The sequence below is a fragment of the Equus przewalskii genome, chromosome 3, assembly GCF_037783145.1.
Source record: "Equus przewalskii isolate Varuska chromosome 3, EquPr2, whole genome shotgun sequence".
Classification (NCBI taxonomy): domain Eukaryota; kingdom Metazoa; phylum Chordata; class Mammalia; order Perissodactyla; family Equidae; genus Equus; species Equus przewalskii.
The window spans coordinates 72,057,998-72,084,733 of NC_091833.1; the positions used below are offsets into that span (position 1 = coordinate 72,057,998).

The 26,736-nt window shown below is 33.9% G+C and overlaps 1 protein-coding gene across 50 annotated transcripts in view; it reads right to left on the reverse strand.

Annotated features, from left to right (window-relative positions):
- ADGRL3 (adhesion G protein-coupled receptor L3) overlaps positions 1 to 26,736 on the reverse strand; it is an 801,248-nt gene that overhangs the window by 411,947 nt on the left and 362,565 nt on the right. For all 50 annotated transcript variants that reach the window (XM_070612870.1, XM_070612873.1, XM_070612875.1 and 47 more), the window contains one exon: positions 19,157 to 19,370. In XM_070612870.1, the coding sequence (XP_070468971.1) occupies positions 19,157 to 19,370 (214 nt within the window). The remainder of the gene's footprint in view (positions 1 to 19,156; positions 19,371 to 26,736) is intronic.

A 26,736-nucleotide genomic window follows, 5' to 3' on the forward strand; every position in this document is an offset into this window, starting at 1 on the left:
CTAGAAGGACCCAGAATGAAGAATATACAACTATGTACCCGGGGGCTTTGGGGAGAAAAAGGAAAAAAAAATAAAATCTTTAAAAAAAAAATTTAAAAAAAAAATTAAAAAGAAAAAATCCAATTTATGGCTTCTCTTTAATAATAAAAAGATCTAACTGCATCTAGCTAGCACTCCAACACGGCAAACCTTCTAAACAGTGTACAAATCTTCAGTTTAACACAGTTCTTATCATCCTAAAGCCACCACAGTTTAACTTGATACCTTGATACATAAATAAGCAAATATTGATTGAGTCTGAAAAATGCTATTGTTTTTCTTCTGCTTTTCTAACATTTGCCTCAGTTTTTGTTTGGTTATTTTGGGATCTTTGTTTTGTTTTTTTTCCTTAGTTTATTTATAATGCTGACCGTTCTTAGAGGTTTTTCTCTTTTTCTGTATATACTTTTGAAATTGTCTACAGCATTTCACAAGAAGTTAACGGGAAGAATATTTACGTTAACTTGATCAGTGAAGGAACTAATAGCATTGTTAGGTGGTTTGTCTCTGTCATATTCAAGGACACCATCATGCTGGATCAGAAGGATCAAGGTTGGGAGCATAGAGACAAGATCAAAAGGGCAAAGCTGTGTTTGCAAATGAGGCAGGCGGGCAACGGAGGCAGATTGTTCCAGCCGTGAAGGTCACACAGGCATCTATTCCCTTTTAAGATAGGCCTGTTCTCCTGTGGGAGTAGCACTATCTATTTTCCCAAGACAGAAACTTGGGATCTATCTCATACTTTTTTCTTCTCCTCACCCTCTGCATCCAATTAATGATGGATTTCTCTCCCCTTCTCCATTCATTTCACAACTGCCCCAGACTAAGCCTCTCACATATGGACAACTTGTTGTATGTTTCTAACTGATTCTCAGGCCTCCATTCTTTTGTTCCTTCAAATCTATCCTCATTATGCATCTAGATATGGATTTTCCTACTGCAGAAGTTTATTTTACTTCTTCACTTAAAACCCTTTACTGGGGCCTCTTCATGTTATTGTTGTGGACAGATTTGTGTCCCTCCAAATTCACATTTCAGCGCTAATCTCCAACGAGACTGTATTTGGAGATAAGGCCTTTAAAGAGGTAATTAAAATTAAATGAAGTCATAGGGTGAGGCCTTAATTCAAAAGAACTGGTGTCTTTACAAGAAGAAGAGACACGGAGGTAGCAGGTATACAGAGAGAAGGATACACAGAAGCCATCAGAAAATCAAGGAGACAGGCCTCAGGAGAAAGCAAAGCTCCCAACGCCTTGATCTTGGACTTCTACCTTCCAAAACTGAGAAATTAAATTTCTGTTGTTTACAGTCTGTGGTATTTGGTTATGGCAACCCTAGCAAACTACTACAGTCATTATAAAATCCAGTACTCTGAACAGGAGAGTCAAGGTCATTATTTTGCCTCTATATACCTCATCTTTTACTATTCTCTGATTTACACTTTAACTTCCAGTGTCACTGAACTGCATTAGTTCCCTTCAGATCTGTGCAATCCCATACTTCTCCCCTTAGTCCATGATAACCCCTTACCCTCAAATGTCCTTCTGATGCCTTTCTTATGTACAGGTTAAGACTCAGCTAAGATTTCACCCTCTATGTTTCCTAGTCCACTTCAGGCTACAATAAGATCCTTCCTGCTTAGTCCTTTAGTTATCTGCCTCACTCACTGCATTTCCACTTTTTTTTATTTTTGAGGAAGATTAGCCCTGAGCTAACTGCTGCCAATCCTCCTCTTTTTGCTGAGGAAGACTGGCCCTGAGCTAACATCCATGCCCATCTTCCTCTACTTTATATGTGAGACGCCGACCACAGCATGGCATGCCAAGCGGTGCCATATCCGCACCCGGGATCCGAACTGGCAAACCCTGGGCCGCTGAAGTGGAACGTGTGCACTTAACTGCTGTGCCACAGGGCTGGCCTCGCATTTTCATTTTATTCAATGGAATTGCTTATGTAATCTCCTTCATTAAGCCTCCTTATAGTGAGGCAGTATTTTAGTCATGTTTAAGTTCCAGCACTTAGCATGATTCCTGGCACAGTTGCGTTTGTGAAGTATCTTTAGTAATAGCTTATCTCTGTGGTTAATTTGAGTCTATTCGTGCTATCAAGCCTGGACTTGTTCAGCATCAGCTTTCAATACTCATTTCACATACATAAGCTTTTAATAAAGGACGACCTCAATATAGTAACCCTGGAGATTTGCTGGATGCTTGAAAAGTAAAACTTGCACTTTTTGTATCAAAGTAATTTTATTGACAAAACAAAACAGAACAGACTTTTGGGTTTTTATTACACTTTTAGTTTGAAATCAAGGATCTTGAACCACCCATAATTCATTGCATCCCTAGACTATAAGTAGAACTACTTGTACATTACAGTGTTTATATAGAATATGGAATGATTAATGTGAGTGCATATTCTTGCATTTATTATGACCAACTCAAGTGGAGTGCCAGATGCTTCTAAGAAGTAGCATCACATTATCTATTTAGCATTGCTGCAGACACACATTTGTTATTGACATTTCTCATGAAACATCAAATTCTTTCTCACAGAACAAAATTAACAGTCTTCTTTACTCAATGCATATATACAAAGAGTGAAAAAGATTACTTTTTGAAGATCCAAATTCTGCAAAAAGTACTTCTGCCTTTCCTTTCTCTTTTTTGGTTCCACTTCAGTGGATTCTTTTGTTCCACATTATGTTCTGCAAACCAAAGCATCTTACCACAAAGAGCCACACAAGGCACAAAGGTAAGAGGAGAGTCTGGACAAAGTCTCATTGAGGTGGTAGGAGGAACGGAAGTGCTCTCAATAGACTACATTTTCTTGTTCCAATCTTCTGTGAACCCCTGATTACCCAAGTAGCAAGCAATTAATTCGTCATTTTAGTTTGGTTTGGTATGCCTCGGTTTACCTTTTTGGACAACAGAGGTACCGTACAGGTTATTTTGGCCTAACATTAAAATGATTTACAATCTCTGACAGAGGAAATGGCAAATGGTGAAGGATGGCAAGAAACAAGCTAAAGACGAGCTCCTGTGAACACTAGCTCCAGGCCAGATGCACACAGGCAAAAGGAAGTTGCCCATCTGGCCCTACCCTACACACACCACCCTCCTCTAGCCTGTGCTCAGGGTGAGGAGGACTCCATTACCCTTCTCCCCAACTGGCTTGGACACCCCAGCCAGGTAACAAAGCTGACAACTTGGGAGCAGCTCCTTAGCAACATTCTTTAATACCAGAGCTCTGGATGGAAATGCCTTTCTCTTTCCTCTAACATCTGACTCTCTCCTTTCTCATCTTTTCCTAGTAAAACAAGTTCAAAGGCTTCCAAAAGACCAGAATGGCTAACTTTTGACATCCATTTTAGTACACAGTAACTTTTTCTTTAATGAGAGTTTTCTAATTTTTGGTGGATTAATGGACCTTATGTATTTACAATACACTATTTTTTTATTCAGACTGAAATGGAAAATAATTTTACAGCGGTTACTGCTAAAAGCAATATATACATATTTTTTTCTGTTACAAATGAATTGTACTATTTACTATGCAGTATCTAACAACGGTTCATTTAGTACATGTATTACCAAACAAGAGATGCTAGGACTCTGTAAAAACTGCAGCAATTACTTTCATAGTAGAACATATGGAATTGTTTTATTGAGTTTTAAAGTGCAATTTGAAGTACAGAAAGGGGAAGAAAGGATCATTCAAGAGTTTACATTGTTTTGAGATTTTACATTGTTTAAGACTTTTTTTTTTGCTAAATTATAAGGTAAAATTTTAAACATTTAAAAAATTTCAGCATAAAATTCACTAGTTATTTCATTCCAAGAGCAAAATGTGATGGCACTTCTCTTTTTACCTTTTATGAACATTTTATTTCATTTCAAAAATACCACTGATTAAAAACTTTAAGAAATTTTACAAGTTGTGGTTAGGATGAAGCCTGGCCTGAGCTCCCACAGCGAGTTTCTTTCATTAGCTTGACCTCGACCTAGAGTGGCGGGCAGGCACCCACGGAAGGAGACATCAGGTCTCAGGTCAGAAGTGCCAGCACACGCTCAGGAGACAGCGCCAGCCTGCAGCTTCAGTGTGGGTCCCCGCAGACCAGCAATGAAAAGAGAGGGGGAATTTGCAAGGGCCTTAGATGCAAGGCTTGTAACACACTAAATTTGAATTCAAATTCAATGCGTGTCAAACATCTCTTCTTTCCTGCAGGATCTGCAGTCAGCTCACAGGGCATCCAGTGCTCTTAGCGCTGGGAGATTGAAACCGAGCCACTGGTTTTCTTTCCCTCAAAACTGAAGCCCCACCATGTGGGAACAATTTTGATTGGTTGGTTTGATTTGGCTTTTGTGGAGGGAGGTGGTGCTTCATAGACCTCAAAGATTTTGAGATTTTGAGTCTTTGTGATAGCCTCATTATTTCTAGTAAAGAGCAAACTATTTTATGATATTCAGCATAAAATACTGAATCGCCTTTGGAGGAGGGAATGGATAGTTTTGATAATCTCCCTATCATCTATTTATCTTGTTTTCTGTCAAGAACATACACATTTACCTTTGGTGAGAATTCTTCCCTCATTTTCAGGTATGTGCTTCACCTAGGACTGGAAACATTCTTAGCCATCGGTGCCATTAAACTGAATGCCAGATGTCAAGAAAAAGGGGAAAAAAAATCTAAGAGGAATGAGAGTTAGTAAGCTTAGTTTTTCAAAGGGCTGCTGTTCCCTGTTCAAGTTTTCTTTCTGAAAATATTCCGAGGGCTGAGAGATGAGTCCTTTATTTCCAAACCTATGGGAATATATAAAAGAGCCTACTTAAATAATTCTGGTTCTAGTCTTATGGAAGAAGATCTTCACCAGCAAAGGAGAATTCCGATTCTTTGAGTCTTTGGGGCTTCTTAGCACACAGTTTTGAGCTGTACTAGAAAATGTGTGGCAATATGTATTTGGAAAACGCCCTGAAGTTTTCTAAACTCCTGGACTGGATTGTCCAAGAGGCATTTCCTTAAAGGAGTACTTCTTATTTTCACCAGTAGCAAACTTTGTACTTAAACTCTTCCCTCTGACACTTAACAGTTTCTGTTCCACCATTTAACTTTGCCTGCTGGGTTTTGGAAATGCAGTTGGCTCCCCACTGTGCTGGTTATTTCATTAAGAGGAAAATGTTGGAGTGATGACATTGCTTATAAGCACTCCTAAAATCCTATCTCTGTTAATTACTAATGTAAACAGTGTGTGGGTGACTGATGTGGTCTAGCAAGATGTTTTCAACAATACTGGCAGAATGAAATGTCACTGGTGACCTCCTTCTCTAAAAATCTCTAAGACTTCCTTTTCTAAAAATCTACAAAGATTATTGTTTGAAATATCTTACTTAAATAGAATAGAGAAAATCCACAAAATTCCGTTATTCAATACCAAACCTAAAGGAATGATTTGTGGAGACACTCTCAAGCCACATTTCTTATCAATCTAGTGACATTTTCATAGCTCAAAATATAGCCTCTTGTGTGTAGATGAACTCCTAAGTGGGAAGCAAAACACTGAAGAAATAATATCCATGGTTATATCTGTAATATATTATACGGTATTACATCTGACATTGTTATTTCTAGTAAAGAATAAACCATTTTGTAATCTTCCACATAAAATACTGAATTTCCTTTAGAGTAGGCAATAAATAGTTTTGATTATCTCCCCAGCATCTACTTCTCTTATTTTTTGTCAAGAACATACAGATTTACCTTAAGTGAGCGTTCTTCTCTCATTTTTATGTATATGCTTCACTTGGGATTGGAACCATTCTTTGCTCCAGGGTTGGGCGCTGATTGGCTCAAGGCAGATTTCTTAACACTGGCACTATGGACATTTGGGGCTTGATCATTTTTTTGTTGTCAGGGGCTGTACTGTGCATCGTACGTTTTTTGCAGCATGCCTGGCCTCTTCACACTAGACATCTTTAGCACTCTTCCAGTTGTGATAACCAAAAATGTCTCCAGGTACTGCCAAATGTATCCTGAGGGGCAAAATTATCCCCAGTTGAAAACCACTGGCAACCTACACATCCACCCTCTAACAAAGAGACTGCTTTAGAGATGTGAGCTCAAGCTGATCAAGTCAAGACAAATGGGTTTGGCTGGGCATGAAGAGAGAAAGATTTCTCCTTTGGGCACAGTGAGTCTTGGAACAGCTCTAGCCCTGAGAGGGAGTGGGCTTACTGGGGGGTTAGAGGATGTCACCTTGTGGAAGCCTAAGGAAGCAGTCAACCCAGAGTTAGCAGATACAAGACACGGAGGTCATTTTAGCCTGGATCAAGTGACTCAAAAGGCCAACTTTCCCGAGGACTATTAAGTTGTCCAAATCAATATCCTTCCACTTATTTACGTATGGATGTATCGATGTATGTATTTATCTATTTCATTTAAAACTAAAACTTTCTTAACAGATACATAATCTAAAAACTTACATTCATAGACAATCATGCAGAGGAAGAACACTGGACAACTTGCCTTAAAAAATGTGAACTACTTTAAGACACAAGGATGATGGAAATCCTTAGCTATGTTAGTTTGTATGACTCGGAAATGACAGTGCTTCCACTCAGCTGCTAGGAAAGACACAAAGTCACTTTCTTTTATTTCATGCACCTTGAAAAATTTTCCAAAATTAATTCTTTTGCTTCCTCTAGCTTCAGGCCATAGTGGAACCCTGACAGACTAGCCCCTGCCACCACTGGCATGAAATATAATAGAGAAAATTAATTTTGAATGTGTGAGTCTTAGCATGTAAATAGATGCTTTTGTAATATTATCTGGGTCTGAGAAATGTAGGAAGAATTAAAATTTCACTATTTCCAATCATGGTTATTTGAGCTTTCATGAACACAGTATCAAACATGTGCAAAAACTTGTTCTTCAAATTATGGCCAAAATGTATTGCTCTTGACGAGAATTAATAATTTGAATTCACTGACACAGAGCTCACTGGTATTTTTTAAAATTGTGTTTCACACATAAATTGATTGATTAGGAAAAGAAATGTCTTGTATTTTTTTATGGTCGTTAGGAATAAGGTCATGTTCTATAGGTTTCAAAAACTGATAGAATAACATTAAAGAATAATTTTTGCCAGGGCCTGTTGAACAGGTAGGCGAAGAAAGGGGTTTGCCTTGTTGTGCCATTTGAAAGGAAACAGAAAGTTTCCTTTTTAGAACCGGCCTACTAGATTTTGATCCATTTGGTGAAAAGTAAATTTAAAAACTAGAAATCAATCACGAGATTCAAAATCAGAGAGATAATTGTAAAGTAATAAACTGATGGCTTTCTTATATAGGACTAAGCAAGGAGTGGGGTGGGGAAGAGAGACTACAGAATGAGGCCTGAGGTTCTGGAACTTAAAGAAGTGAAAGCCCTAAAATTAAAAAAAAAAAAAAACATCTTTCTGGTGTCAAAGGTAAACTTCTCGTGCTGTAAGTATTTTCCTAGAACCAGAACTCTTTACTCAGAGTCATAAAATAAAAAAATTAAAAATAAGTAGAGGAAGAAAAACATTTACAAGGTAACTACATCATAACATATTTCTTTAGAATATGAAGCTGATATATTGATAAAGACATAATGGAAAGAGATTCTTTCTGAGACAGGAATTTATAAACCTTTCTCTTTGACTTACAAACATGGTCGAAATCCAGAAGGACGCCTCTTATTCAACAATAGAGGACCGTGTGCAAACATGTATCTCAGGGTCACAATAACAACTGTCGCACTGTGGTGCTAACTTGTGGAGAAATACAGATTTTTCTATCCTCATTATGAGCCTTCACGGCAAGTATTTTACTTCTAAATTGCTCAGACAGGCAATGTGCACCAGGACAAACGGCTTGAATTTCAAACCAAAGTCTGCTGCAAAGATTTCAAAGCACACGCTTTGAACCTACAAGATGAGACATAAGTGTCTGAAGGGTAGGGGGTGGTTTCTAAATGTCTTCCGAAAACTAATATAATTGTTCAGCTCCAAGAGGCATCTCTTTCTTAAAAAGTCTCTATACAACTGTTGAATATGCTGTTTCCAATTTATTTCCTCTTATAATTAGGAAATTTTATTTTTCCTTTGTAAAGTCTAACAATTTAAAGTAATTTTTTTCTATCTTGTCAATAAATGAAAGATGTATTTTTATTTCATAATAACAAATACCAGCCATTCTATTTTCCAAATAAACTAGTTATGAAAGTAGATTTATATAATTAAACTTAAAATAAAAGTAGAGGGTCACATTTAACCTTGAATTAATCATTTTTACCTATTTGAGCATCAGTACGATCAAGAGCAAAATAAAATAATTATGTCTGCTCTATCTTCTTGACACAAATAAAAAATATTTTTTAAAAGAAAAGAATAAAATAGATGGGTAAAAACATGTTCCTCTACTTCTTAATAAATGAGAGAAAAAATAAACCTGAAATCTTGAACCATTAGATAACTACATACCTATCTGATAACAAAGTAGACACATTTTTTCCTGAAATTAATCTGCATCCTAGAAATACACATCATAAATACACATCAGAGATACCTCTGATGTTATGTTCTCCTTTGTTCGTTTACATGTACGTGTGTGTGTGGACACACACATGTATAAAAACACTGTTGGCACATTACTTTCAAAGCTGCCACTCTAAGGATACATTGAGTTCATGGCGCGATCACTAAAACAACATGTTCATCAATTATTTCTCACAAGAAATTGTGGTACAATAGACTAAAACAATCTGTGGAAAAGCTCTATGTTGGAGCTGCTTCTGGTCATTTGTTGATGCCATCCTTTTTTATAATGCAATTATAGCTATCAAATATGTATTTGACTATATTACATCAAGAATTATCTTCTCCTTTATATGCACTAATGTATAAAGCTTTAGATACAGGTTATGTACCCCACAACTTTCACTGAGACAACGTTTTCTGTTTGTGGAAGGAGGCTCATATTCCATGCCAATAGCCATGTGGGCTTGTGTTGATTTTATTAATTTATTTTCCACTTCTATGACTTTCATTAAAAGATTACACTACAAACAATGTTTCTTGTTGTAGTAGTTTTTTTTTTTTTTTTTCTGTCACAGCAGGAAAACGTTATCAGATAAAATTGAATGTAAAGTCATTTGAAGGACTCCATGTCTTTTTTTAGAACCAAACTTGGCAAGTACTTCAGAATCCTATCTCCTCAGGCAAGCAGGATCTACTTGAATTCCTTGGAAAGGTGAAAGGCATTTTACTATGACTAATTTTGCAGAGACTAATTTGTGAAGAAGGGGTATATTTTTGTGACCCTAATTTCTAAAATACCTAAGGAGAAATAATTTCCAGTACCTAGAAGGTGGGAAATGATGAAACTGGTCATAGATATTTTTACAGCATTTTCTAATGAAAAGACAAATATTTGTGGTTTAGGAGAGAAATAAGATAAAAAGTTAGTGTATAGATAAAGTTAGAAAGTTGTAGATATAACATATATCAGAAACACATATATAACATATATTGTACATAACAGCAACACTCAAAGACACAGCACGTAGCCAGGCTTTGTGGGCTTCATGGGTATAATTCTGAAAACTACTAGTATCATCAAACAAAAAGGCCAATGTTACTAAATCAGGAGGTATTATTAGAATATTATCTTTAATAAGATGTTCATACTAGCAGAGGACTGTCATAAATCTTTCAAATAACACTAAGATGCTATATTTGATAAGTAAGTTCAAATTTCCAGGAGTACATTCATTCAATGTAAAATATACAGAGTCGTTTAGATGATCAGTGGTGAAGGTTTTGGAACATCAAAGTGCCTCTAAATAATTTAACAACATCAATAATTTCAGCTGAAAAGGTTCTCTTCAGTTCAATTATCATCTACTCACCTTCAAATCCATAGCAATCTAGTTTCCTCCTTTTGTAACTACCGTCTCTTCTGCTTCTCTTTTTTATTACTTTTGAAGTATGTTTTCTTCTTTTTATATTACAATATTCCTGTAGACTTGTATTCTTTTCCAACTATTGCTTCCTCAATACACTAACAAGTCCAAGAAACAGGTCCAAATGTTTATTTTCTTAAGGTTGATAGTACTAATAGTTATGAGTACTAGCATTTTTGGAAAGACCTCAAGTGTTTTTGAGCCAAAACACATACACATATATTTATCTGTCAAAGTCAGCCCATATGCATGAAAAAACATATTTTGCTTTTAGCATTTGGTAAACCTAGTTATAAATAAATATGATTTACGTATCTTCCTGCTATACATGTGATAAAGTAAATATCTAATTGTATAGAAACCAGTATCAATTAATGCATTTTTCACATTCACAAATATTAGGGTAATAGTCATTCCCAAACAACTTGGGAAATAACATTTATCTTAGAGTTAAATAAACACATCAACGCATAATGGGAAGATTCCAGATGTATTACACAGAATGATTTATTAACCATACTTTATTTAGTAATATTCTTAAGAAAAAAATGAGTCAATTAAACCTTGTGTCTAGTAGTCTATTCATGGAGGCAAATTTAGCAACACATTTTCAGCATAATTGCCAGAGAACAAAAATATTAAACCAGAATAAATTGATCTATGTAATAAAGTTACTATAGTGTGGTACAAATAAAGATCCACTTTCATTTTTATAACTTATTAGAAAAAGTTTTGTGAAGATTTATGCTATCTAAAATCTCATTACATAAAATATTAGGAATTTTAAAGCATTCTGTTACTTATATTCAAGTTTGATTAAGAAAGGCTGACATTATACATTTTCTCATTTACAAGTATTTCGGAATACCCAGGTGATATATTTAGTTTCTAACTCATGAGCCCTCACTGTTCTAGAGTTTGCATGGTAAGTAATACCTATTTTCTTTTATTTCCATATACCATACAAATTTCAACTTATTCTTCATTATTACCAGTGAATTCACTTTTACTTAAATACTCTTATAGAAAATTGTGTCCTCATAAACTTCAAAATTTTAAAAACAATAACAAATCTGATTTCATAGATTTTTTCCTAAAAATTTCATCACAAGTACTTGAGTGTTTTTGCCTGAAAACTTATCCTAAGGCAGAAAACAAATGCCACATAATTTAATAAGCTCCACGCTGTTTTCATTATTTGTATGTGAAAATGATAACCCACCACTAATATTGTACACGTTTACCAGGGTAAACACGCATATGCATGTGTGTATTTTCTTTTCAAGTAATAGTGACTGGTTCATACATGTTTCCTGAATTAGTCTCCTTTATTAAAAATAGGGCATATTTTAGACAGAGTGCACAAGGCAATAGATTGTAGTAGTAATCATGGATTTTGGAGCTGGATTGCCCAGGTTAAAATTGCAGCTTTGCCATTCACTGTGTAACTTTGGTATGTTAATTAAACTCTCTGTGCTTTAGTCCCCCTATCAGTGAAGTAAAGATGACAATAGCATCCATTTCACAGGAGTGAGGGTAGAATTAAATGAAGTAATTTATATAAAGTGCTTAGAACGCTGTCTGGCTCATAAGATCTCAATAAATATTGCTTATATATGGTTATAGCTGGAAATATTTAGTAATACAATCAGTTCTGTTCTATCAGTGCTTGTTTTTCCAAGAAGCATTACATTATCCAAAACACTTTATAAACATAATTGATTCAAATAAAAAAGGGGTTTAGAGGATGGAGGGTTTCAGATTCACAATAACTAAATTACTTCTATCAAAAATGTCAATAATAAAAATTTGTATGTGGCTGTAATTGAATATTGATAAAACCTGAGTCAAATCAATCCAATACTTGGTTGAGGGTTTGCATGAGAGAAATGAGCTTTTGTTCTCACCATTGTGATCATGACCAAGAGCACAGTTCTTAACTATTCTTAACATTTTATCACTTTATCACTCTTGACACAATAAACAAAGCCCCATATTCTTCAGATACGGCAGTGTATTGGCTTAAATTCTTCAGCAAGTAAATTTCTATGTGGTTTAATTACCTTATTGCTACAAATGGAAGCAATAACAATAAATATTTCTTAGTGATACTGAGAGGAATACATGACATAATGAAAAGTACATTCTCTACTAGAATTTCTGGCAAATGAAAAGCACACAATAAATGCTAACGAGTATTGTTATTATCAATAACAACTGAATATGTTTCCTATTTATTTAAGCACATTATACCCTGGATATTAAAACTCCAGCTAAAGGAAAAATGCCTAAACAATCAGCAGGCAAAGAAATGATATTTTTCTAAAGATAAAACTAAATGGCTCCACTGATCAATTTTGTAAGGTTGGTTTCATTAAACCTTACTCTTGTTTAACCAATGGATTGGATCATATAAAATGTGGATGGGTTTGAATCTTTCACTTGCTTTTCCTGATGTACTAAAAAGTGAAAAGACCTTTCCTTGCAACAAAAATTCTTCTTAGTTGGTCTTAGAAGAAGAAAGAAAAGAGCATAGTAAAAGAAATCATGGCCTTTGCATTCAGAGAGAAGGCATGTCTGTGCCATCATATAGAATGTAAGTAATTTCAGGTAAATTTTTTCAACTCTGTATAACTCAGTCTCCTCATCAGAAAAATGAAAGGCAGTCAAAATACTTTGAGACGGACTCCCCCAATAGCCTTAGCAATCTTTAAAGTCATTGTAGTGATAGACAAACTGAGGTATTTATTCTGAATGTCTGCTGAATGTCACTATAACTTACTTTCCTCCAGAGTTCAGTTACCCAATTAATCAGTGACAGAGTTTATGTTCATGATCTGCTTGGTTCTTTTCCATTTGGATTTAAGCTATACTCAAGATAATCACTTCAGTGTTTTTATCCTATACCTACAACTAATTTTCAGAAACTTCTTATCTTTCTTTCCTTGGTAATATCTTCTAAATATTTTCCACAAGATGTCAAGTTCTACAGACTGACCACAGAGGGTAAAATCACCTAAAAAGCTAGAGGTAGGGAAACAACTAAGGTGATCATTTACGGTAAATGGAAAAAAAAAAAAAAAAAAAAAACAGTTCTCATGTTTTATAAATCAAATGTGAAACATGGCAAACTCCAGGTAAATCTATTATTCTAACTCTACCTCTATTTAAGTCCATTTTAGGTTTTTTTGATTAGTTTGTTTGCCAATGGACTTACTAATGGCTAAATACACTGGAGTTAGCATTAACACGGGCAAATGTTTAAGAGCTCAGAAAATTTAAAGAGTACCAGGAAACATCTGCCCAAAACTTCTCAAAGTCTGTCTTTACAAGACTGACTCTTTTTAAAACAGAAAATTAACATCACTGATACATTAAAATTAAAAATATTTTTTTCCAGTATACATACTTACAAACTTAGTTCCTTCAAAGTTTTTGTGTTTAGAATAATATCATGACAGGGCTCTCCCTCCCCACCCCCCAAAATACACTATTAATCTATGCAGTATATTTTATTTAAAAATAAGCAATTCTAAGTTTCTATTGTTTTAATCATTTTAATTTTAAGCAAGTTTTTATAATTTTATGAAAGATTCATCCCATGAGTGTCTGACCAGAAAACAACATTAGTAATTTTCAGGTTACAATGGGTTTAATTCTCATTTGGCTCTGTGTTAGCAAGGACTACTGTACAACATACAGATAGTCTTCCTTTCAAAAATAATTCACTCACAGAAACAGTCCAGACGATGTAAAAGCAAATAGAATGAGTATTATGCAATGTAAAAATAATGAAAACAAAACACAAATAACTAATTTTCAGCCTCAAGCAAGAATGAAAAAATAATTATATTTGCTAAAGTATCAATTCTGCTTCTTTTTTTGTCTCATGACCTCTTTAACTCTTAAAATTAAGATACCCAAAGACTATCAGTTTATGTCAGTTATATCTATCAATATTACTATATTAGAAATTAAAACTGAGAAATTTTTTAAAGTACATTGTTGCTACTGCCTTGATCTCTGCTAAAATGCCAGCACTTTTCCCTACCATTGCTTTTGCACCATCAGTGCCTATGTCTAACACAATGAAAAAGGAAAATAATATGTTAGTATTGTTCTGAAAATAGTTTTGACGTTGTGGAATCCTGGGAAAGGACTCAAGAATTCCAAATTTCTATGAACCACACTTAGAGAATGGCTGCACAAAGGGTTAATATTCCCCAAGGCCCATAATAGACAGTCAACTCAACTTCCTTTAGCTTGTACTCTGAGCTATCCTGAAATGTCTGAATTATTTATGGAATGTTTATACTTCAAACTACACATATATAACATATAATTTCATTCAAAATTAAATTAGTAGCAAGGAGTACTTGGAAGCATTTTAGTACAGCATTCTCAAAATATACTCTCAGAATTGAAATGGGCCAAATATTAGAAGAAAAGAGGTAAAAGCTTTCCAGAAAGGAACTTTCCAGCTTTGCATTTGGGCTTTGGAACTGGAGTTATCTTCCTTCCTCCTTTTCTAATTTTTAAAAAATAAACATGCACACAAAAAGTAATCCTTAAGGCAATGAGTTATATATTATAGTTTCTATGCCTATCTGTTCTTTTTATTGCACAGAATATGGATTCAATGGAAAAGTCTCTGATATGGGGAAATATTTTTGATCTTTTATAATTCATAAGAGAAATACAAGACGTAATGACTTCGTCAAAAGAGCAAAACAGAATGCTTAAATTGAAAAACTCATGTATATACACACAGTTATTGCAGAACGTTTACTCAGGTACGCACATACAAAAACTGCTACTGGCATTTCTTCTTCTATTGCTGTTGAAAGAGTTCTTAACTTCACTAGGAACGAATGTAACAGAAACCAAGATCTTTTTGTAAGCTGTAAAATCTCCTGCAGTGATACTGATATAAACCGAAATATAACTTTTGCAGAAAGGTGAGAAAAAACAATTCTCTCTCTCTGTTTTTGCATGTTCCTAATGTGACTGTAGCATGTGAAAAATAATATTGCTAAAATACTGCTAAGAGATTAAAAGTGAAATTTAAATCACTCATTTAAATAGAAAAAGTACTTTATACATTTAACATCTCTACTTGAAGGAAACTCTAAAGAGAGTATTTTAAAAAAAAGTATGTGTTCATGATCTTTGAGTCTAAGAGAATTCAAACTGTAAGCAACATATTTATGTTCATGTCTCTAGAAATAACTGCTAATATTTCTTTGATACCATCCCCAGTGAAATGCCCACTAACTTTAACTTGATTTCAGATATTCCATTTTTAGCTCAAAAAATAATTCACTGAGAATAGACATACAAACAGAAAGCAGATTAGTCATTGTATGGGGTTGGAAAGGAGAAGGAGTATAATAGTAAGGGATATGCAGAATCTGGAAATGAGTGAAAAATGGACAGAAATAGTCTAAAACTAATTTATAGTAATGGTTGCACCGCTTGGTAAATTTACTAAAAAATAATTGTATAGTTGAAATGGGTGAATTATATGGTATATAAAAATGATTTTGTTTCATCTTTAGGAAAATATCCTTTCCTTGCCTGATTATTTAGGCATTTTTCCTTCATCTGGAATTTTAATATTCAGGATATAAGGTGCTTAAATAAATAGGAAACCTATTCAGCTGTTATTGATAATAATACTTGTTAACATTTATTGTGTTTTTTATTTGCCATAAACTCTGGTAAGGAATCTACTTTTCATTAGGTTATTTATTGCTCCTAGTAACACTAAGAAATACATATTGATATCTCTTCCATTGTACCAATGAGATAATTAAAACACATGGAAATTTTCTTCCTGAATGTGTTATAAGATTTCTGCAGTCATCAGTTACCAATAGTCATTTTCACATTAAGATTCCAAAGCTATATGTACTATTTTTTTAAACTCTCTGAAGTGTGTAAACATAAAATAAAAAGAAACAAAAATCACTCAGATAATAGAGTTAAAGCTTTTAAGTGGAATCACAAAATTGGAGTGCGTATTTATTTGTTCATTTACACATCATTACACATCAAAAGTTAGTTTTAGGTAAAATCAACAGAAAGTCTGCCCTCTAGAACCCTATAATTTACTTTAAAGAAGGCAACTGTCTAAAGTGTAATAAAATAGGTTTATTAAAGTTTAGATGCAATAAAGAGGGATGTAGATAAGTGAGTGAGATTAGAAGTTCTGAGAAGGATAAATAAATGTGTTCTGACATTTTAACAATCTTCTGGTAGGATAGTAAAAAGAGGTAAAGCACAGAACATTTGGAGGTGATGGAGGCAGAATGGCATGAGAACACACTTGGGTTTAAGAACACGAGGTACAATCTGAAAGGCAGTGAGGAAACTGGCTTCTCTACAGCAGGTATCAGATTGCATAGTTCTACTGGGGAAAAATGTGAACATCAAGTGTCATATCATTTTTGATTCAAGTCCCCATTTTTTCACACTTAACTAACATGTCAGGATACAGTTTTATTTATGCATTTGTTCAATGTATATTCAAACATCTGCATGAGTAACATTTCAAGTCTGCCCTTGCCTGTGACACCTGTCTAATTTATGAGGCTGAAGCAAGTTAAGATGCCTTTTTAACAAGGTTATGAAAGGACACACAAATAATTTTTTGAATTTAGTAATAATCCTCCCATATAGATTCATGCTTAAAAATGTTTAGACCCTGATATAGTGTCTTTTAAGAATTTTAAACGAAAGAAAACAAAATAATCTAAGATACCTTCTAGAAAAGATGTTTTCCGTTATGATTTTAGGCCAAATACATTATTTAAACTGTCCATATCATAATTACTAATTACTGGCCTTATTTAATGTGCTGTCATTAGCATGACAGTGAAAGTTCATTATAAAGCAGCTTAAGTGGACATGGCCATCCCATCTCGGGAGCTTACAAGATTGAACCCGATTTCTTCTAACCAAGAGTCAAAAGCATTTATTTCGGACAAGTGCAAATGTCATACATTTAACAGTCCAAATACAAGCAAGGAACTTGCCTCCATGGAGAATGACCCACAGCTCTTCCAGCTAACTGAGAATTCTTACTTGAGAAACCACCAGGAGGGCTTCCACAAATGACGGACTCAGGGTGCTTAAAGCAATTTTACTTGCAGATTTGTCACTTTATACACTCATCCCATATAATTCAGTAGCTCCAGAGGATCCATTATAACTATTTTTTGCAATAATTATAAGATTAAGGGCTTATTTTGGGAGCCGTTAATAATATCAATGAAAAGATCAAAACAATTTCAATGAAAATCATATAGAGATCAAAGAGCTAGTGAAGTTAATGCTTCTGCTACATTTTCAATGAAAACCTAATCACAGAAAAGCAGATTCTCTTCCTAAATCCACACCCCAAATTAATTCTATGCTTGGTGGTCTGACAGAAACAAAATCATAATTTAGTCTTGGTGTCCATTCCGCACTACTCACAGAAAACCAAGCTGAAAGACCAGTGCAACACCTACACGCAATGAAATGATTAGACTTCTTTTAGGCATAACATCAGAGAATGAAACCACAGTTGGAGGTATGTCAAATATATAACAATGAGAGAGACACACAAGAACCAAATGCAAACAAACTTAGATTAAATGGAAACCCTATTTTAAAAATCTTATTTCTCATTAACGCTCACCTTACCATGAGTCGGCATTTTAGAAATAGACAAACAAAAGCACTCAGATTTGCCCAGAGAGACCATTATCTTTCAAGTAAACCTCAGATGCTTCAATCATCAAAAACCTGGCATATTATAATTTCTTTTAATAATTTATACAGCAGTAATTTATAAAAATAAAATACTATCAATTTATTAAGCACATGAAAGCATACATAACAGAATTTTAACTGTCAAGAAGACAAAAGGTTAAAGATAAGGCAGGATTTCTTTAAGCACAAGAAAGATAATCCTTGAAATCTACTGTTTTTGCTCTCATACTCAATTTGTTTACAGTTATGCATCCCTTAATGATGGAGGTATGTTCTGAGAAACGGGTCGGGTGATTTTGTCATTGTGTAACCATCATAGAGCACACTTTCGCGAACCCAGATGGTATAGACGACTCCACACCTAGGCTATATGGTACTAATCTTACAGGATCACTATCATATATGCAATCCAACACTAAACGAAACGTCATTATGCAGCACACGACTGTATTTTTACATATGCTATGATTACCCCCATATTTTAAGAAATACTTAAACAATAGAAAGAAGTGCCTAAATAGAAATCCTAATGAAAAAACAAATTCACTAAATAAATCATTTATTAATTATTTAAAAATTACTTTGTGAGCAAGTAGTTAGAAAGTATGAAGGCTTATAGTAAATGAATGACTTCACCACTGATTTCTGAGAAATCATAGTAATAGTGGACAAACATTTAAGAGATATTTAGTATTTAGCTAATTTATCAACAAATTTTAATATAATTTAAAACTTCTATGGGATGAATTCCTATTAACCAGTCTTTTTAGAATTGAAGATCTTCTTTTTTGTTACCCAGTGATATTATATGGTACCTTAATTTATATTATTTTAATATGGTAGTATTTTAGATAGTTTAAATGCATTAAATGAATTAATTTATATACTAGATATCAAAGGAATACTTTTTTTGATTGTTTTCCAAGGCCAAATAACCATTAATCAAGTTTTTTACTATATTTTGATTAATGGTTATAAAATTTCCTATTAATTTTATTCTCTTTTTCCGACACTGATAGAAAGTAATTGTTAGTATTAAAACAATTTTTCTGTAATTTGGGGGGAAAATTACAAAATTTTGTTTGTGAAAAGTAAATTGAGTTTCTCATTTAATGAACTCAGTTCTAGAGAACATAGAGTAAACCACAAAACTTAATAAATAATCTAAGAAATTTTAGTAATTTCCAAATGCCATTTGCAATTTCTAGTACTAGCATTTTAGTGATATGGAGAATAGTTTGAAATGGAAAAAGTAGTTCCAATTATCATAAAACACCCAATACTATTTATGTTCTTACTTATGCTCAACATGTCACACAGACATATGTTGAGAGTTTATATGAAATTCGCAAAGAAAAGAATATTAGAAGTATCATACCTTTGAGACATAATCTTATAGGCATCTGGCAGATAGCATCGTATATTCTCCATCTGAGCAGGGTCAGAGTCACAAATTTTGTCATCAGTCCTCCCATAGTTGGCACTTTCAATCATGATGACATCTGTTCCTGGACAGCGGAGTTCTATAGGGTAGCTCTCACAGGAGAGTTCTCTGCGGACCACAGCCATCGGAATTGGGGCACGGCTGAAAGCTAACAGAAGGAGGAGGAAGGAAAATAAGTCTTTATTACATACAAAGGAAAAGTACCTTTGCTTGCTTTTCCAGTGTTTGCGGTAAACTAATACCAAGGAATAAAGCAGTTGCAATTCATAATTTTAACTAAAATAGAATACATTTCGCTTTAGTAACTCTACTGGATTTTTTAAAAATCTAACAATAACAATTATTTCTTAAAAACCATGTCTAGCATAGTTTTTTTTTTTTCTTATAACTGTAAAACAACTACTCTGAATTTTCTAAAAATGTGGCCAGTTTATGAGGTACAGACTAAACAGAGTATCATCCAATTTGTAGAGTAAGATTTTCAGATAAACCTTGGGGGTAACGTGTGTCTGTTTTGTTTTGTTGTTTATTTATGGAAACGATTACCAAAAAACTGCACGGTTCATGAGTTTATGTATACTTATTTAAATACTCTATTTCAATTCTATAACAGTTTGTTCCAAATAATAACATAATGAGCATGTTTATGAGTTTGTTATAAATATAATGTATATTCTTTATCTAGGAACATAGAAATTTGTACGGAGAAAAATGAAATTTTCCTTCAGTTCCCTACTCCTACCTTTACCCCACGGTCAAGAGCTAATCTGTTAACAACGTGGTGACCTTCCTCTTAGAAGTTTCTACAGAAAAACAAATAGACATTATAGCCCTCTTTGTATTTTCCTCAATAAGTTTTCCTCAGGTAGAGTCACACTATACACACTGCTGATATCTTGATTTATTTTACTCGTTAATTTAACAACATGTAGGGGAAATCTTTTCATTTCTATACTGTAAACCTCATTTTTAATGGCTGCATTGTATAGACATATAACACATTATTTAATTGGTCTTATGTTGATGTGCATTTAGGAACTTCACAGTATTTTTGTGTCACAATACTGCAGGGAAGTACAAACATATCTGTGTACATTGTTGTAAAATTTTAGAAAAGATATAATTATCCAAATATATTTTATGGTATATTTCTATAAGTGAAATTGATGGATCAAGGGGGAAACATATTTCAATTTGGCAAATATCAACTACTAGATATCCAAGAAACTTAAAAAAATGTACATTTCCACCAGAAGTACTTTTCCTTTCAAAACTAAATATTATCAATTCCTTTAAATTTTGCCAATGTGATTGGCAAAGAATGACTTAATATTCTTATTTTAAATTGCACTATTTTTTTGTACAATGGAATACATTCTAATATGTTTACTGGCCATTCTTTTTTCTTTTATTTGTAATTGCTTCCTCAAATTTATGCATAATTTGCTATTGTGGAAGCTCTTTGTATAGCAAGAAAGTCGAAAACTTGTCCTTTATATACGTGGGAAGTATGTTTTTCTAGTTTGTTATTTGGTTGTGGATGTTTGCTAAACGTACATCTTTCATTTTTATACAGAAAGCTATCTTTTCATGTCAAGCTTAGCAGTTTTCCCACTACAAGATTGTGAACATAATCAGTACATTATTGGAAGAAAGTCAAATGTTTAATTATAAAAACTCAACAAGTCTTCTTTTAAAAGCATATAATTGAAATTCTAAATTTATTGTTTACCAACCATCTAATAAGTTGATTTCCACACAAGAGAATTAATTACGGAGATACATACATGACAATTATAAATTTGCATTGATGGTTGATTAGCTCACATAATACGCACACATATTTAAATAAATATATGCAACTTTTCTCGTGGGTTTTTTACTAAGCATGAAATGTGAAAGGAAAAGAAGGGGGGAGAGAAGCATGGAAGTAAAAAAAGAGAAGGGGTAGGGAAAGAGAGAAATTTTATTACCCTAATTATTTTCACTCGAAACTTAGAGAAAATATTCATTTGGGTTGTGAAACCGTAATTATTATTTCAAAACTGAGAACGACATTAGTTTTTACCTCATCTCTATAATATTTTGAAAAACTATAACTGTATCCTAGACCCCAGGCGTTCTGAGAAGGTGACTTAAAGTTCTCAAGCTGCACTGCACAGTAATTCCATGCTGATTGCCATTCAACATCCTCTTCGTTTCCCTCTCTCTCTCTCTCTCACACACACACACACACACACACACACAGAAGAATTGAGCAAATCCACAGCATTGATCAAAGAGACCTAACATAATTAGAGGTAAGTTATAACACTATTTTCAAGATTTGATCTTGAGTCAACATTTTGGCAAGGTATTCTCACGACAGAGTGACACTGAATTTCTGAAATGTGCATTTGTATTGTTCCTAAAATAAAATACCTTTGTTTATTTATCATTCAGAAATTAGATGGTTATTTAAACATGAAGTCATTTTTAATACTGAGAGTCTATTTTCATGGATAAAGGTATTTTCACTTATGCATTTCTTATTTTAAGTAATAGAATCCTTGAATAATAAAAATGTTCCAATTTAGGAAACCAGTTTCTTGATTTCAGTCAGTTAAAATGGAATCATAGAGGGGTGTTTTCGTTGTTGTTTTTTAAACAAAAGGTCCTTGAAATCAGAATTTTCTGTAATGTTTTACAGTAAATTTTTGAGCATTTTCTAAGAGAAAATTTGTTTCTTAACTTTGCTATAACCATTTTAAAAAATCACATTGAAACTGTTTCCAAATATTGAATTGATCTGGCTATATTTTGTTAACCAATTAAGTTAAAAAACAAGTTAATTAAACAAAGAAACAAAACAAATAAGCAAATATAGAGTCAAAGCATTTGTTTGACTAAGTGGACAATTTGATTGATTAAACTCATCAGTCAATTTTGTCAAAACATGTATACATAGACATAGCTTTAATCTGGGTCTTAACTGTCAAAAATATGACTTAGAACCAGATATTAGACAGTTGCAAAAGCAACTAAAATGTAGAGCCTCAAATTTTACATGTATCTCGTTTAGCCCTATAAGAATTATCCTAAAGTTATGGTTATGGCAATTTTTACAGAAAACTAAAGTTGATTTGTGGAGACTTTCTTCCATTTAACATATAATTGCATTTGTATCAGTAACTCAGTGTTAAATTACACTCCTAAATGATGGATGCTTTGTTTAAAGAAACATATTACTGAAAACTACTCTGCAACATTATCTAATTAGCTATTTAAATTACTTTCAATTACATTACTAAATGCTTTAATCAGCAACCAAAGTCCAATGGAAAAAATATGCTTAAGTTATAGTAAAGTTTTTGTTTGTTTGTATTTTTTACCACTCAGTTATCATGCTAACAATGGAGAGACTTTGTTACTAGAGAAGAAGACTAAGACATGGAAAATGTCAACAATTCAAATGTAGGATAGTCAACGAAATCGTCTATTGTATGTCGTATCAAGGTAATATTGCATTGGGCATTGTGAAGTGGCTATGGAAAAATAATTTGGGGGAAAGAAGAAATATTCTTCAATTCCTTTTAACTTTAACCCCATGAGGTAATTTGTCATAACAAGGAACAGAGTGTCACCTATTAGTGTGTAAGAGATATTAGCTGAATAAATTGAAAAAGCTTTGGATGTAAGATCTGGTAACCTTTGGGTAGGATGCTACACTTTGGCACTCCCCACTGACCATGGGACTAAGGGGACAGGAATGAAACTGAGCTCTGCTTAAGACAACCAGAACCTGTGGAAATGCCCCAGTTCCATGTCAAACACATGCCTAATGAAAAGTGCTCGTGACGAGGGATTAAATAACAGGAGAAATAGCTCCCTGTTCTTGCTCACTTGTTTCAGCACAACTCACTCTCTTTTCTCCTTTTCCAAGACTTCAACCACCCTGTTGTTGAGACTTCTTATTTTTTGTTCTCTTTCCTTGGGGTCTGTCTCCTACTGTTAAGCCTGCTTGATGACATTTGGCTCAAAATGCTGTAAGTCCTTGGTGAATTGTGCATGATGACAACTAAAGATACCAATCCAGGGATGGGAGGAGCAGGAGGCTAAATGCTGGTGACCAAACAGGAGTCAAATGATTCCTTGTGGATGCCAAGGATGGGGTCAGAGACTTGCTAGGATAACTCAAGGACATTAGAGGGGAGCTTTCAAAGAAGGGAGTGCTACTTGAGACATAGGATTTTAGGACAAAGGATATCAGAAAAGAATAAATAAAGGACTAAACATAGACAAGAGGCAAGCAGCCAATTAGTTGGTTGAGGGCATAACCCAGAATAATTAATTGTTTTAAACATGTTGAATTTAAGGCACCAAGATAACACTCGGAAATGTTCAATTATCAGTTAGATTCAAGAGACTAGAATTTAGGAGTAGAATATAGGCTAAAAGCATGGTAGTGATGTAAAGCAGCTCAGGGAGTACCTGTAGAGTAGAAAAGGATGAATGCAGAAGTTGGAATACCAGTGGTCAGTGAAGACATGTTGGAGGAGCATGCTGCTTAGTCACTGGATGTATACAACACAGACGAGGGCACTGTGTATTTATTAAAGAAAGATTCTGACTCAACAGACTAACCTGCCTGCCACTGCTCAGAGGGGAGGGAACTTAAATAGCTACAGGACAGATGAATCTAGCACTTTATATATCTCTCTCCCTAGGCCATACCTTCAATGCCCTATTCAAATCTGTTTTTTCCATGGATTGTTCTACATACTCAAGGATCTACTCAAAAAAGAATGGCTGCAGCGCAATCTCCATTTAGCAGAGACTGAAATCTTCAGCCTGCCCTATATGTTCGTTTGTTGTAAATACAAAAACATTAGTAAAACAGCTTACATTTGTATTTATTTTCCATTTCCTACCTTTATACTTTATTTACCCCAAATCTTGTGTACTTAAATAAAATTAAATCTACTAGAGAATTTTTTTTTTTAACGCGTGGGTAAGGAAAGGCAAATAGAAGGCTATTTTGTAGCAGTAAAGAAAAGATGGTTGCTTTAAACGGTTAATGACAGAGTACTTATTTGATATATGTTTAGGAACAAAAAATTACGTGATTTGATGACTGGCTGAACACGAAGGGTAAAAGAGAGGGTGACAATGATGACTCCCAGGTTTCTGGCATAAGAAAATGTTCAGATTGTAGAGGCATGAACAAAATCTGGTAGGAAGTTGAACACAGGTCAATGACTCAGAAAAGAGATCTTTATAATCAGGTAGTACTTAAAACTAGAGCAGTAGATAAACCTAGGGAGGGAGCATGGATTTTATTAAAGAGGTCCATGTGGCAGCTTTAAAATATGTTCACAATTCTTTGATAGTCCTCCATTTTTACTCCCTTTCCCCTTGAAAGTGGGCTTTACTTAGTGACATTTTGAATGGACATAGTGTGGCAGAACTAAGAATGTCTAAATTCCAAAAGTAGTTCATTAACAAGACATTGAAGCTTTGACTTCTCTCTTGGATCACTCACTTTCTGCAAAGCCAGTCACCCCACCTTGAGAACACTCAGACACCTCACGGACGGGTCCAGGCAAGGCACTGAGCTCTCTGCTGACAGCCAGCATGAACTCACAAGGCAGGCGAGTGAGGCACCTTGGAGGCTGATCCTCCGGGCACCAGAAAGCCCATCTTTGGGTAACTGCAACCTGTGACAGACACTGAGCCAGAACCAATTAGTTAAACTACTCGCAGGTTCCTAACCTAAAGAAACCATGGAAGATAATAAATGTTTATTGTTTTAAGCCACTAAGTTTTGAGCTATACATTACTAATACAGCCCTGAATCAAGCATGAAGGAATGTTTAAAGAGGGGACATTGAAACTGTTGGACAGGTAAGATTGAAGAATTATCAAATCAATAAAAGAAAAAATACTATAAATGACCCACACAAATAGTCTGATATTACCATCCCTTTGCTTAAACATCACTTAGGCCACTAGTTTAAACATAAATATAAATACATCATATGCATAATATCTGTAATAATATATTTTATTTATTTATTTATGTTATGATATATATATAAATAAAATCAGTTTTTAGCACTGAAAACTACTAATACGTTAAAAACATTTTTTCCCCTGTATCCCAATAACCATAGGAAGAAGAAAAAAGACTCTTTTGAAAACTTTAAAATGAAAAGGAAACAGATGTGGTTCCTTATGAGAAAGAAGTAAATTAAACTATTTGCAGGTCAAGGCTAATGATTTTAAAGGAGTTTCTTAATTATAGAGAGGGACACTTACATATCTGGAAGTGGGCTGGTTTCTAATTATTGGCAATGCCTTTTAAAAATACTTCATTACTTAAATGCTGCCAAAAAGCAAATATTCTCAATTTTAAGTTTCAGCAGAGTCTATGACATAATTTTCTTAAATATGTGTATTTTCTCTGTGCCATTTTACATGCCAACACATTTGTCCAAGTTTTAAAAAATGTGCTTTGAAAATCAAGTCCAAAACATTTGGCAGCAAAAATAACATTGGGAACCCAATGAAATATCAACCTATCATCCAGTTTCTTTAAAAGTACATCTGCTACCAGTAAGCTTCTAATACACTGAATTTCAACAAGTCTATTTCAACAAAGAATACATATAATTTAAATGATATTTTAGTATTTAGTTAAGTGTAACACAATGACAATGAAAACTGACATCCTGAAGGAATGAACAAAGGCAATTATGTTCTGAGGTCAAAAACAAAAGCATGAAATTTAGAATTTCTGAAATTATAGGGAAAAAAGTTCTAACGAGTGGAATATCATAAAACAATTAATGCTCCGCTATCCTTTTGACGTTTGGAGCTTCAGCATGAGAGTAACATTAATCACATATTTTGAAGATACATATACAAAGTGGTGGCCTTTGAGTAAAATTGTCTAAACAGAGATTGCCTAAAAAATGTAGCATTTGAATAAATGAATTCATATCTACCTGTTATAATTTTTCAACATTTAATAAAGTTATATTCTACATTGTCTTCCAATTATGTTCATGAGGAATAAAATTCCTAAAGCTGTGTCAAATTTCACATATCACAATTATCCCAATCTTTTTCTAAATGTCAGAAACTCCAAACTGGCTGTTCAAAATGTTCTTAGAGTAAAAATTATAATTTCAAGACAAACAAGAATCCAATAAAAAGAATTATACAAATCAAAGGAAATATATACAAGATATGCCAATTTAATTCTAAATGCATATTGATGAACTATGGTGTGGCTGCTGAAAATTATTAAACATAACACAAGGACATTGTTTAAATTCTCCCTCCACATTGGGGATTATCTCAAATCGAGGAGTTGTCCTATAGCAGAAGGAGCTTCAGAATTATCACATGAAATCAAGAAAATGATAGAAATTTATGTGTGTCATGGTTAATTTACGTGCCAACTTGACTGGGCTAAGGGATGCCCAGGTAGATGGTAAAACATTATTTCTGGGTATGTCTGTGAGAGAGTC